Source organism: Carcharhinus amblyrhynchos, chromosome 7 (assembly GCF_965287045.1).
Source record: "Carcharhinus amblyrhynchos chromosome 7, sCarAmb.v2.hapA, whole genome shotgun sequence".
Lineage (NCBI taxonomy): Eukaryota > Metazoa > Chordata > Chondrichthyes > Carcharhiniformes > Carcharhinidae > Carcharhinus > Carcharhinus amblyrhynchos.
In genome coordinates, this window is record NC_137330.1 from 104,245,104 (window position 1) to 104,260,479 (window position 15,376).

Sequence of the window (15,376 nt, forward strand, 5' to 3'; positions counted from 1 at the left end):
TAAAAGGGCAGTTATGAGTGTGAGGCCAATATGTTGTTCCCAATGTAGGATGTGGAAGGTCCTGGAGGCTCCTGGCCTCCCGGACGTCCATATCTGTGCTGAGTGTGTTGAGCTGCAGTTCCTAAGGGACCGTGTTAGGGAACTGGAACTGCAGCTCGAGGACCTTCATCTGGTTAGGAGGTGATTGACAGGAGCTACTGGCAGGTGGTCACACCGGGGCCATAGGAGGAAGGCAAGTGGGTAACGGTCAGGAAGGGGAAAGCTCAGGTGACGGAAAGCACCTTGGCAGATATGCCCCTTCATAATAAGTACTCCTGTCTGAGTACTGCTCGGCAGGGACAGCCCACCTCGGGGAAGCAGCGGTGGCCGTGTCTCCAGAGCTGAGCCCGACCCAGTAGTTCAAAAAAGTAAGGAAAAGAGGAGGAAGGCAGTGTTAATCAGGGACTCTACAGTGAGGGGGTCGGACAGGTGTTTTTGCGGATGCAGATGGGAGTCTCAGATGATGGTTTGCCTCCCTGGTACCAGGGTCTGGGATGTCTCTGGTCGTGTCCCAGAAATCCTGAAGGGGGAGGGAGAGGAGCCGGAGGTCATGTCTATTTTAACGCCAGGAGTGTAGTGAATAAAGTGGATGAGCTTAGAGCATGGATTGCTGCTTGGGAATGTGATGTGGTGGCCATTACAGAGATGTGGATGTCTCAGGGACAGGACTGGGTACTTCAGGTGCCAGGATTCAGATGTTTCAGGAAGGACAGGGAGGGAGGCAAAAGAGCTGGGGGAGTGGCACTGTTGATCAGGGATAGTGTCACGACTGTAGAGAAGGTGGATGCCGTGAGGGATTGTTTACGGAGTCTCTGTGGGTGGAAATTAGGAACAGGAAGGGGTCAGTAACTTTGCTGGGTGTTTTCTATAGGCCACCCAATAGTCACAGGGGTGTTGAGGTGCAGATAGGGAAACAGATCCTGGACAGATGTAGTAGTAACAGAGTTGTCGTGATGGGAGACTTTAATTTCCCAAACATCGATTGGAATATCCCAAGGGTAAGGGGTTTGGATGGGGAGGAGTTTGTTAGATGTGTTCAGGAGGGTTTCCTGACACAGTATGTGGATAAGCCTACTTGATCTGGTACTAGCCAATGAACCTGGACAGATATCAGATCTCTCAGTGGGAGAGCATCTTGGGGAGAGTGATCATAATTCTATCTCCTTCACGGTAGAATTAGAAAGAGATAGGATCAGGCAGGCTAGGGAAGTGTTTATTTGGAGTAAGGGGAAATATGAAGCCATAAGGCAGGAAATTAGACGAGTAAATTGGAAGGAGGTATTCTTGGGGAAAAGTACCGAAGGAAGGTGGTGGATTTTCAAGGAATGTTTGTCTGGAGCTCTGCACGACAACGTTCTGATGGGACGGGGGGATTTTGGTAGGTTTCGGGAACTGTGGTGCACGAAGGTTGTAATGAACCTAGTCAGAAAGAAAAGAAAGGCGTACAGAAGGTCCAGAGAGCTAGGCAATGTTAAGGATCTAGTGAAGTATATGGTTTGTAGAAAGGAGCTTAAAAAGGAAATTAGGAGAGCCAGAAGGGGTCGTGAGAAGGCCTTGGCGGGTAAGATTAAGGAGAACCCCAAGGCGTTCTACAAATATGTGAAGAGTAAAAGGATGAGATGTGAAGGAATAGGACTATAAAAGGTGAAGGGGGAAAAGTCTGTGCGGAACTGGTGGAAATGGCAGAGGTGCTTAATGAATACTTTACCTCGGTATTCACAGTGGAAAATGATCTGGAAGGCTGTACTGCAGGTTTGCGACGGGCTGAAAAGATTGAGTATGTGGACAATAAGAAAGAGGATGTGTTGGAACTTTTGAATTGCAACAAGATAGATAAGTCGCCGGGACCAGATGGGATGTACCCCAGGTTACTGTGAGAGGCGAGGGAAGAGATTGCAAAGCTTCTGGCGATGATCTTTGCATTGTCAATGGAGATGGGACAGGTTCCGGAGGATTGGAGGATTGCGGATGTGGTTCCTATTTTCAAGAAAGGGAACAGGGATAGCCCGGGAAATTACCGACTGGTGAGTCTGACCTTAGTGGTTGGTTAGTTGATGGAGAGGATACTGAGGGACAGGATTTATGAACATTTAGAGAAGTTTAGTATGATCAAAAGTAGTCAGCACGGCTTTGTTAAGGGCAGGTCATGCCTTACGAGCCTGGTTAAGTTCTTTGAAAATGTGACTAAACGCATTGACGAAGGAAGAGTGGTGGATGTGGTTTATGTGGACTTCAGCAAGGCGTTCGATAAGGTCCCCCATGCAAGACTTCTTGAGAAAGTGAGAGGGCATGGGATCCAAGGGGCTGTTGCCTTGTGGATCCAGAACTGGCTTGCCTCCAGAAGGCAGAGAGTGGTTGTGGATGGGTCTTTTTCTGCATGGAGGTTGGTCACCAGTGGAGTGCCCCAAGGGTCTGCTCTGGGATCCTTGCTGTTCGTAATTTTCATAAATGACCTGGATGAGGAAGTGGAGGGATGGGTTGGTAAGTTTGCCAACGACATGAAGGTTGGTGGTGTTGTGGATAGTCTGGAGGGATGTCAGAATTTGCAGTGAGACATAGATAGGATGCAAGACTGGGCGGAGAAGTGGCAGATGGACTTCAATGTGGATAAATGTGTAGTGGTCCATTTTGGCAGGTCCAATGGGATGAAGGAGTATAATATCAAGGGTAGGACTCTTAGCAGTGTAGAGGATCAGAAGGATCTTGGGGTCTGGGTCCATAGGACTCTTAAATCGGCCTTGCAGGTGGAGGATGTGGTCAAGAAGGCGTATGGTGTACTAGCCTTCATTAATCGAGGGATTGAGTTTAGGAGTCGGGAGATAACGCTGCAGCTTTATAAGACCCTTGTCAGATCCCACTTGGAGTACTGTGTGCAGTTCTGGTCGCCTCACTACAAGAAGGATGAGGGAGCTATTGAAAGGGTGCAGAGGAGATTTACAAGGATGTTGCCTGGATTGGGTGGCATGCCTTATGAGGGCAGGTTGAGGGACCTAGGTCTTTTCTCCCTGGAGAGACGAAGGATGAGAGGTGACCTGATAGAGGTTTATAAGATGTTGAGAGGTATAGATAGGGTGGATTCTCAGAGGCTATTTCCCAGGGCTGAAATGGTCGCTACAAGAGGACACAGGTTTAAGGTGCTGGGGAGTAGGTACAGAGGAGATGTCAGGGGTAAGTTTTTCACTCAGAAAGTGGTGGGTGAGTGGAATCAGCTGCCATCGGTGGTGGTGGAGGCGAACTCGTTGGGGTCTGTTAAGAGATTTCTGGATGAGTACATGGGAATTGATGGGATTGAGGGTTATAGATAGGCCTAGTAGGTAGGGATATGATCGGTGCAACTTGTGGGCCAAAGGGCCTGTTTGTGCTGTAGCATTCTATGTTCTAACTCCACTGTCAGAAAACACACCTTTGAATGTTCTCCCAAACAATGCTTTCTCTCAGGCGTCTTCACCAAGGATTCACTTCCAGGATTTCAATCTCTCTTCTCAGTATTCTTCTGCCTTGTATTCATTTGCATTCAAACTTCCACATAATCTATCAGGCAACCAACCATGTCAATAGAACACTATTGTTTCACAGACTGTATTAATGAGTCACCAACCTTTTGGTTTACCTTGAATGACTGATTTCCCACTTTAAATCTGGTTTCTGCAGCTGCAGCTTTCTTAAAAGCAAAGCAGTTTTTCTCCTTAAATTCTTGAATTCTCCTTAAAAGGACCTTATTCAACTTGTTGTTCTTGTTCTTTGTTTCTTTTAATCTCAGTCTCTCTGGGGCTTCTTTCGTTCCCTAGTTTTTGGAACCTTTTGCTTCTGGACTTTCTTTCTATCCCTTACTCCATTGTCCTGCCTCTTTACTGGTAGTTTCTGACAGAGTAGCTTTCTACTTAGGTACCTGACTCCAACTGAACTACAAGTGTTTATGCAGGTCAGCATGGGTTCCTGATTGCTAAGCAATAGCCTAGTCTTTCTTTAGACTCTTTGTTTCCATGTCGTAAACCTTTAGTTACAATGCAGGCACAATTTGAAATGAAACCAAATCTCACACACCTGCAAGCACCTGTGTTCAACATGAACCTAACTAAAGTTTTAGCTCTTTCTTATACAGAAATATAAAACTAAACTGACTTAAAGATATGCCTTATTTCTCATACCCCCATAAATACAAATATTGATTACTTGAAGCTCCCTCTGTTTTCAGATAGGAGGTGAATGTTTACGGGGAGAGGAGAAGATGAGGCAAACTTAGTAATGGAAGTCAAGAAAATGGCATTTGGGGTGAGAAGGCAGCTGGATAACAAGTGGCATAGAGTGGAAACTTGAGTGAAGGAAGATTGGGGCTTGGAGTAAAGGTGGAGACTGGACAATTATTCGCAATGGACAGACACTGGGGAGTCAGGTGGTGAGTTACTCTCCATAGAATTCCCAGCCTCTGACCTGCTCTTGTAGGTTTAAACCTGGTGTTGTCAGACTTTTTACTGTGTTTACCACAGTCCAACGCCAGCATATCCACATTATGCCTGCTCTTGTAGCTACAGTACTTATTTCGCTGATTGAGGTCTGTTACTGCTTAATGGCAATACCAGGTTGCTGATATTGGTGGATTCGTCAATTGTAACGTACTAATTATCAAGGGGAGAAGGTTGGATTCTCATTTGTTGGAGATGGTCATTGCTCGGTACTTGTGTGGCATGAATGTTACTTATCACTATAAGCCTGAACCTGAATATTGTCCAGCTCTTTCTATATATGGGCAAGGAAAATAAAAGCTCATGGGTAGGGAGTAACATATTGACAAAGATGAAAAACTGGCTTGCTAACAGAATAAGAAGTCTGACAACACCAGGTTTTAGTCCAACCGATTTATTTGATAGTAACTCACAAGCTTTCGGGGTTTGCCCCTTCCTCAGGTGAATGGAGAGTTCTGGCCTCAGACAGAGCATATAACAGCACAGTTTACAGATTACTGATTAGTAATCAGTACTAAACTCTGAAAGCTTGTGAGTTTACTATCAAATAAATCAGTTGGACTTAAACCTGGTGTTGTCAGACTTCTTACTGTGTTTACCCCAGTCCAACACCAGCATCTCCACATCATAGCTAACAGAAAATACAGGTAGACACAAATGGGTCTTTTTCTGGTTTGCAGGGTACAATAAGTAGTGTGCCATAAGGAATAGACCTTGAGGGATCAGAAAACTCAGAAGAAGGGTAATGAAAATGTCAGAGAGGAGGCACTAAAAGACAATAAATGACACCAGTAAGGTAAGAGCAAGAGAATTGCAGAATGGAAGCAAATCAACACTTTGTCAGAGACAGACCTGGCCAACCATGAAGCTATGGGTTTAGCTGAAGTTTACACAACTGGTAATGAATGTTTCATTTGTGAAATGCATACATCCAATGAGAACATGATGGCTTCCCCTCAGAAGAAACGCAATAATTAAAGGTCTCAAAAGAAATGAGAGATTATGGAACATAAAAACGAATCACAAAAAGAATTAATGAGAAGACATTAAAACAAAAAATGATGAGAAGACATTAAAACAAAAAATGATGAGAAGACATTAAAACAAGGTGAATTGGCTGACAGCAAACTTGGAGAAAAAAGTTCCAAAAACATGCAGAAGTAAGTTAAGAGGGAGAAATTAATAAAGACAATGAAGGATAAGCTGTTCCATAAGAGGGTCACATGGTCTTGAAATGTCAACTATGTTTCTCTCTCCATAGATGCTGCCAGAAGTGCTAAATTTATCCAGCATTCTGTTTTTATTTCAGATTTCCAACATCTGCCATAATTTGGTTTTATTGGAGAATAAGCTGAACTCCATGAAAAAAACAACTGGAAAATAAGAACAATTCATGTTTTTTATTACCCCTATGGATTTTTCTCCAGAGTTTCTCTTAGAGGAGTCCTGGAGATTAACCTTTAATTCCTGGATAATTCAGGGTAATCCTGCAGGGTTTATAATCTTACATGGCCACTGGTAGAAAGACTGGTCCATGGGTGGAGCAGGGTGGGGTGATAGGAGCCCTATCAGTTGCCCACATTGTTCACGTAGGACCTCTTTTACCTAATGCAAGATTTTTTCTGCATCCAGAACCCAACCAGTTGTACCTCGAAATTGCACTGGGGTCCAATGTGCATCAGAAGAAACTGATTTGTATAGATCAATGTAGCTGCTGTTGGTTCAGGTGCAGGTCAAACTAGTATAAGGCAAGTTAAACTGATCGCAGTGTGAGCAATTTGCTAAAAGTACTTAGTACAGCTGATTAACAAAACACATAAATTAAATTAACCATGTATAGTTTTATTATTTACGATGAGCAACATGTTATAAGAGGACACTTTCTATACAAGATTTCATTACCAAGAAATCTTTGATGCATACCTTTATTTTTTTCCTCAGCTCCTTTATTTTGTTCTTGCGTGCTATCTTTTGGTTGCATTTTTCTCTCCACTTTGATAGTCTTTGAGGAAGGGTCCATTCTATCACAGTAGACTCTTCTACTTTGATGTAAATAGCTGCATCTGGAAATAAGCTATTGGTTGCTAGGTATTGGAGTTCATCTGCTGTAGTAGGGAAACCATCCATTACAAACCCTTTGGATCTGTGAAATGCAATGTTCATCCATAGTAGTTTATATTGTCTTCACAGTATAAGAATTTTTAAACAATCTTCTTTATCAATTACCAACTTGATAGGCTTGAACTTCCTGGCCCACTCTGTTGCTTGAATATTGAAGTGGGTCTGGAAATGTCAGTGGGGGGCCTGTAGCAGGAGTCACGACCGGCATCCAGCTGATCGTGACTTTCCCAGCCCATTTTTGTAAACGTAATCAGCCTAGCGCCAGAAATCAGCATGTTGATTTCAATATGGAAATCTGAAATTTGATGTCATTAGCAAGTCCAGGACAGTATCGTCTGGGCTCACTAATGTTCCTGCCCTGCCGGAAGAGATTCCCACCAGCGGGGTTTTGGGACCAGTCGTGGTCACCTCGCTGGTGGGGAGAGAGGTCATTGAGACACCCCAGGAGGTAGGGACAAGGGGCTGCCCCTTGAGCAGTTCCAGCCTCGCACTGCCAACCTGACACTGTCAGCTGGGCACCAGGCAGTGCCACGTGGGCAGGCCTGAGAGAGGCAGGATCTACTGGGGGGGGCGCTGATCAGTGGTGTTGGAGGGGACCTGTTGCACACTCTGCATCAGTAGGGAAGGGAAAGGAGCAATCAGGGCTGACCATGGGGAGGGGGGAGTAGTGGTGGCCGTGTGGGGGTGGGGATGGATCAGGGCAGGCTATGGGGGAAGCATGGTCAACGAGGCCAGTGATTGGAGAGGTGGTTGGGAATGGTGTTGGTAGGCCAGCGTTTGGTGAGGGGGATTGGGGAAACCATCAGGAGGCCAGAAATGGGGGTGGGGAAGTGCACATGTGCTGATCTCCCTACCGAATGAGAATTCCAACTTTAAAAGTCAGGATCCCATTTCCAATAATTGGGGTAGCCTGTGGTGTAGTGGTATTGTCACTGTGTGGCCAAATTTCCCTCCAACTCAATTTTCAAGTTTGCTGATGACACCACTATAGTGGGTTGGATCTCAAACAATGGCGAGACGGAGTACAGGAAAGAGATAGAGAATCTGGTGAACTGGTGTGACGACGATAATCTCTCTTTCAATGTCAACAAAACAAAGGAGATAGCCATGGACCTCAGAAAGTGTAGTGGAAGACATGTCCCAGTCTACATCAATGGGGATGGCGTAGAAATGGTCGAGAGCTTCAAATTTTTAGGTATCCAGATCACCAACAACCTATCCTTGTCCCCCATGCCGACACTACAGTTAAGAAAGCCCACCAATACCTCTACTTTCTCAGAAGAATAAGAAAATTTGGCATGTCCACACTGACTCTCGCCAATCTTTACAGATAATAAGAACATAAGAACATAAAACTGGGAGCAGGAGTAGACCATCTGGCCCCTCAAGCCTGCTCCACCATTCAATAAGATCATGGCTGATCTTTTTGTGGACTCAGCTCCACTTATTTCAAGTAACTTATTTCCTTTTTCAAGTAAGGAGACCAAAATATGGCCTCACCAGCACCTTATACAGCTGCAACATAATCTAGCTATTTTTAAACTCCATCCCTTTAGCAATGAAGAACAAAATTCCATTTGCCTTCTTAATTTTAGAAAAAATTATTAGGGATAGGATTTATAGTTATTTGGAGAGTAATGAATTGATTGGAGATAGTCAGCATGGTTTTGTAGCGGGTAGGCCTTACTAACCTTATTGAGTTTTTTGAGAAAGTGACCAAAGAGGTGGATGGGGGTAAGGCAGTTGACGTGGTATATATGGATTTTAGTAAGGCGTTTGATAAGGTTCACCTTGGAAGGCTTCTGCAGAAAATGCAGATGTATGGGATTGGGGGTAATCTAGGTAATTGGATCAGGAATTGGCTAGCAGATAGGAGACAGAGGGTGGTGGTTGATGGTAAATATTCGTCATGGAGTTCGGTTACGAGCGCTGTGCCTTAGGGATCTGTTTTGGGGCCACTGCTGTTTGTAATTTTTATTAATGATCTGGATGAGGGTATAGTTGGGTGGATTAGTAAATTTGCTGATGACACCAAAGTCGGAGGTGTGGTAGATTGTGAGGAAGGGTGTCATAGTTTGCAGAGAGACTTAGACAGGTTGCAGAGCTGGGCCGAGAGGTGGAGGATGGAGTTTAATGCGGAGAAGTGTGAGGTAATTCACTTTGGTAGGAATAACAGATGTGTCGAGTATAGGGCTAACGGGAGGACTCTGAATAGTGTGGATGAACAGAGGGATCTAGGTGTATGTGTACATAGATCCCTGAAAGTTGGGAATCAAGTAGATAAGGTTGTTAAGAAGGCATACGGTGTCTTGGCGTTTATTGGTAGGGGGATTGAATTTAGGAGTCGCAGCGTCATGTTGCAACTGTACACAACTCTGGTGCGGCCGCACTTGGAGTATTGTGTGCAGTTCTGGTCCCCACATTACAGGAAGGATGTGGAGGCTTTGGAGAGGGTGCAGAGGAGGTTTACCAGGATGTTGCCTGGTATGGAGGGGAGGTCCTATGAGGAGAGACTGAGGGATTTGGGGTTGTTTTCGCTAGAAAGAAGGCGGCTAAGAGGGGATCTTATTGAAATATATAAGATGATTAGAGGTTTAGATAGGGTGGACAGTGATAGCCTTTTTCCTCGGATAGAGAAAGCTAGCACGAGGGGGCATGGCTTTAAATTAAGGGGGGGTAGTTATAGGACGGATGTCAGGGGTAGGTTCTTTACCCAGAGGGTGGTGAGGGATTGGAATGCCCTGCCTGCTGCAGTTGTAAATGCGCCTAGTTTGGGGGCGTTTAAGAGATCCGTGGATAGGTTTATGGATGGAAAGGGATTGGTTTAGGTTAGAGGGTCATTGTTTTTTAACTGGTCGGCGCAACATTGTGGGCCGAAGGGCCTGTTCTGCGCTGTAATGTTCTATGTTCTATGTTTAATTACCTGCCGCACCTGCAAACCAGCTCTTTGAGATTCCTCCACAAGAACACTCACGTCCCTCTGCAGAGCAGCATGTTGCAATTTTTTACCATTTAAATAATAGTCCATTTTGCTGTTATTCGTACAAAATGGATGACCTCACATTTACCAACATTGTATTCCATCTGCCAGACCCTTGCCCACTCACTTAGACTATCTATATCCCTTTGCAGACTTTCAGCGTCCTCTGTACACTTTACTCTGCCACCCATCTTAGTGTCATCTGTGAATTTTGACACACTACACTTGGTCCCCAACTCCAAATCATATGTAAATCATAAACTATTGCGGACCCAACACTGATCCCTGAGGCACACCACTAGACACTGATCACCAGCAAAGAAAACACCCACTTATCCCCACTCTTTGCTTTCTGTTAGTTAAACAATCCTCTATCCATGCCAATGCATTACCTGCAACACAGTACACCTTTATCTTATGTAGCAGTCTTTGGTGCAGCATCTTGTCGAATTTCTTCTGGAAATCCAGCTTTTTCCTTGCTGCCGTCAGACTTTTGAATGGACTTACTTTGCATTAAGTTGATCTTTCTCTACACCCTAGCTATGACTGTAACACTACATTCTACACTCTCTCCTTTCCTTCTCAATGTATGGTATGCTTTGTCTGTTTGACATGCAAGAAACAATACTTTTTACTGGATATTAATACATGTGACAATAATAAATCAAATCAAATCAAATCACTAGACAAAGAAACCAGAGACCCAAAGTACTGCAGATGGTGAAATTTGAATTCAGTTGAAATAATTTGGAATTAAAGGTTGAATGTTTACCTTGAAACTAGCTTGATTGTTGGAAAAACCCATCTGGTTCATTAATGTCCTTTAGGGAAGAAAATCTGCCATCTTTATCTGGTATGGCCTACAGGTGATTCCAAGTAATTTCAATGTGACTCCAATGTGGTTTACTTTAAATGCCCTCTGAACTGGCCCAAGCAGGCAGCACAGTTCAAGGGTGATTAAGAATGGGAATAATGCTGACCTGCCAACACCCACATCCTGCAAATAAATAATGAGGGCATGCTAGCGTTAACCACGACAGGTCCTAGGTCCCCCATGACATGCATCTGGTGATCAGAACCTGCTGGAGGCACACAGGTGAGTCCTGCCTGCAGTGGGGGAGAAGGGTTCCCTTTAAAAAGGGTGGCCTGATCTTTTAAAAGTAGCTGGTAGGGGACAACATGATTAGCGCAGGCAGCATATAGCACTCATATACAGAAGCAGACAGCACAAATTTAATGTGCTGTTTGCAACAGAATCAATGGACACGAACTAATTGTATACCACAATGCTCACATCTTCAGGCTAATTTTCAGGAATTAGCCAATTTCTCCCTGACTGCATTTATCCAACTCTACAGCTATTCAACTTTGTACTTCTTATTATTCAACTCTCCTTCCATCTTGTGTTTAATCTTCAAGACACACTTCTGTGCTCTTTTTATCAAATTGCTCTGTAATCAATTTTAATCTCATTAACAAGCTATATCTATATGTCTATATCTTTCTAACCAGGCAACTAAGTACATATAATTCTAATGGGCAGACTTTTCCACACTTCTTCTCCCCATGGTGTGTTTTGTGGTGGCAGCCCACCATTGGCCAGCTGCAGGATCTTCTGATCTCGCTGCTGTCAATGGGTTTTCCCATTATTCACACTGTCCACTGCTGGGGAACTCGTAGCAGGGGGTTTGCCATTGATGGGACTGGAGGATCCTGCTAGTGAAATAACCAGAAAATTTCTGCCCACATGTTAAAAAATTCATTCAGAATTATTCAAAATAAGAATACTGGACTTTTTGCTTTAGTATTAGAGTTATATTTTCATAGAGGTTTACATCATTTTTTACAGGCCCTTCGGCCCAACTTGTCCATGCCGCCCTTTTATTGTTTTATGTGCTTTTGGTTGCTGCACCAAACCAAGGATTCAAACTAAATCGCCAGCATTATACTTAGAAATTTATACTGGAGTTCCTGCTAAATTCATTTGACATTTACTCAGGTAAGCTCTTGTATTTGAAATAAATTAAACTCACTTGTATGGTTCTTCAGTCCACCACTTTGCAATAAGATTGTTAAGGACATCTGTTGATAATGGTTCATCTTCAAGCAGGTACGCTTTCATGGCCTCTTCTTCAGGAGTAAATTCCACTTCTTCTACTTCTTCTCCCTAAGTAATAATACAAAAATAATAACTAAAATCAAGCAGGAATAAACCATACTGCCTTTTGAGACTACTCCACCATTCAATATGATCACGGCTAGTCTATTGCCTTGACTCCATTTTCTTGCTTGTTTTCCCATATCCCTTGATCCCCAGAATTACCAAAAATCTGCCTATCTCAGTTTTAAGTATGTTCTGTGATGGAATATACACAATATTTTGAGGTTGAGAATTCAAAGATTCACCTTCTTCATTCTCTCTGAAAGAAGAAATTGCTCCTCATCTCAGTCCTAAATAGTAAGCTCCATACCTTCAGACTTTGACCTGGATTTTCCCCTTCCATTGACATTGGCTGGAGGTGGGAGAGTGGGGCAAGGGGGGATGTGAGCAGTGACAGGAATGGAAAATATTGCGAGAGTTGCAAATTTTGTTGTTTTTTACATTGATGCTAACCTGTGACCCATTGTCCCCTCACCCCATCATTTCCTGATATTTAACATCGGCAACATCATTTAAATATATTAACATATAATTATCAGACCCCTACACCTGAATCATTCCTCCCATCCCTATCAGTAAATCCAATTACTTCAGCATAACGCATGAAACCTAACTGATCTCCCAAGGCACTTGGTTGACCTTGCAAGCACAACTCCCAGGGAAGCTCAGGTGAGAGTAGTGCTCAGAACAAAGAGGGCCATGCCTGGGCAATGCCCTTGGCATTTCCTATGGCCAGGGAGCAGTGCTTGTGGGGGAGGGGTGATTCCGGGGTGAACTCCTCTGGTCTCTCGGAGTTGGTAGAAATGACACCCCAATTCTCATCCAGTGGGCAGCACCCAGCTTGCTCCTGACCACCTGGCAGGCTTCAATGACCTCCAGTCCCACTGGCAAGGACCTCCACCGGCGAGCAGGGAAGGACAACTGAGCCCATATGATTGCATTCAGGACTCACTAATCACATTTTAATCAACTACTGAATATTTAAATCAGCCTTGCGCCAGGCAGAACAGGACTGGTAACATCGTGAGAGGCAAGAAACTGGGCACAATCCCAACTTTTTGCCTCTCGCTCGATCTTCTCAGCTCACCATGCCCATCAACCGGTGTGAAGAGCTGGGGAGATCACCCACTTGGAATCTTTTTGGAAAGATTCAGCCCAAAATATTTGGTCAGTGTCTCTGCCATTTCTTCATTCCCCATGATAATTTCATCTATCTCTGCCCCTGAGCGAGTATTGTTTACCTTAGCAGCTCTCTTCTTTTTCATACATTTATAAAAGTTCTTACAATCTCTTTTTATATTTCTGGATTGTGTACTTTCATATTCTATTTTTCCCTATATTAAATTTTTGGTCATCTTTTGCTGGATTCAAAAAACATCCAATTCTCAAGCTCACTACTATTCTTTGTCACAATGTTTTAATCTTAACTTTCTTTCTAAGCTATAGGTGGATCTTTCCAAGGCTTTGTTTTTCAATAGAATGGATTTTTATTGAACATTTTGAATTGTTTCTTTAAATGTCTCCAACTATTTATTTATTGTCATATCATTTAGTCTATTAGCCCAAACAACCTTAGTCAGCTCTCCACTTACATCCATGTTTAAGTCTAAGATTTTTGTTTGAAACTGGAAAATGTCACTCAGACTGAGAACAAAGAACGAAGAAAAATACTTGTTAGGAGCAAGACAGGACCCTCCAAGCCTATGCTGATCATGATGCCCTAATTAAATTTTTTAAAAAATCTCTGCCCTTACTCAGTCCATACCCCACTATTTCCTCCCTATTCATGAACCCATCCAGGTGCCTCTTAAATGTTGCCAATGTGTCTGCTTTCACCACATCCTCTGGCGGCGAGTTCCAGGCATCCATCACTTTTTGCATGAGAAACTTTCCCCACAGATCTCCCTTAAACTTTCCCCCTCTTACCTTTAAACTGTGTCCCCTCGTAACTGACACTTCCACCCTGGGAAAAGGCTTCCGACTATCCATCCTTTCTGTACCTCTCATAATTTTGTAGACCGCAATCAGGTCTCCCTTCATCCTCCATCTTTCCAGTGAAAACAATCCTAGTTTATTCAATCTCTCCTCATAGTCAATGCCATCCAAACCAGGTAACATCCTGGTGAACCTTCTTTGCACTCTCTCCAAAGCTTCCACGTTCTTCTAGTTTGGCGATCAGAACTGCATGCAATACTCCAAATGCTTAACCAAGGTTTTATATTATTGCAACATGATTTCCCAACTCTTGTACTCAATACCCTGGGTGATGAAGGCAAGCATGCCGTATGCCTTTTAAATCACCTCGGCCACCTGTGTTGCCAGTTTTAGGAAACTGTGGACCTGCATGCTCAGATCCCTTTGTATGTTAATATTCCTAAGGGTTCTGCCATTTACAGTATAATTAACATCTAAATTTGATTCCCCAAAATGCATCACATCGCATTTGGCCAGATTAAACTCCATCAGACATTTCTGTGCTCATTTAATATGGAACTCAATTGTATTATGATCACATTTTCCCAATGGATCTTTTCCTATAAGAATATGAAGTAACCCTTCCTCATTGTAAAATACTAGATCTAAAAGTGTTTTATTCCTAGCTGATTTTATATAGAAACATAGAAACTAGAAGCAGGAGTACGCCATTCAGCCTTTCAGGCCTGCTCTGCCATTTATTTTGATCATGGCTGATCATTGGATTCAATATCCTGATCTCCCTTTCCCCCCATATCCCTTGATCCCTTTAGCCCCAAGAGCTAAGTTCTTCTTGAAATCAGATGTTTTGGCCTCAGCTACATTCTGTGGTATTGAATTCTACACATTCACCACATTCTGGGTGAAGAGATTTCTCCTCACCTCAGTTCTAAAAGGTTTACCCCTATCCTCAAACTATGACCCCTGGTTCTAGACTCCTCCGCCATTGGGAACATTCTTTCTCAATCTACGCTGTCTAACCCTGTTAGAATTTTATAAGTGTCTATGAGATCCCCTCTCACTCTTCTAAACTCCAGTGGATATCCCAGGGATCAGCCTCGTAAACCGTCGCTGTACTCCATGTATAGAAAGGACATTCTTACTCAGATAAGGACACTAAAACTGCACACAATATTCTAGGTATAGCCTCACCAATGTTCTATACAATTTCAGCAAGACATCCCTATCCCTATACTCAAATTCTCTCGCTATGAAGGCCAACATACCATTGGCGTCTTTTACAGCCTGCTGTACCTGCAATAGGAACCTGTATCTATAACTTATTGTTTCAGGAAACTGTCACAAACACATTCTACAAACTCAGCTTCCAGGCAGCGTTTGCCAATTTGGTCCAGACTGTATGAAGATTAAAACCATCCACAATTAATATATTTCCTTTGTCACAAGCTCCAATTAATTTTAGCTAATGCTCTGTCCAAAAGTATAACTAATATTTGGGAACCTGTAAACTACTTCTGACTCTTGTTATTCCTAATCTTCATCCATTCTTATTCTACTTCATGATCTTCTGACACAGGTCATATCTCATTACTGTCCTTATGTCATTCTTTACTACCAGGGCTACTCCCCCACCTTTTCCATTCTTTCTAACTTTTTGAAATGTTGTACATCAGAACA

General features: G+C 43.3%; 1 protein-coding gene across 1 annotated transcript in view; it reads right to left on the reverse strand.

Moving 5' to 3' along the window:
- ak9 (adenylate kinase 9) overlaps positions 1-15,376 on the reverse strand; it is a 341,329-nt gene that overhangs the window by 68,698 nt on the left and 257,255 nt on the right. The window contains exons 28-29 of the mRNA XM_080193447.1: positions 11,637-11,770; positions 6,426-6,645 (exon numbers count right to left, since the gene is read on the reverse strand). Of these exons, the coding sequence (XP_080049573.1) occupies positions 6,426-6,645; positions 11,637-11,770 (354 nt within the window). The remainder of the gene's footprint in view (positions 1-6,425; positions 6,646-11,636; positions 11,771-15,376) is intronic.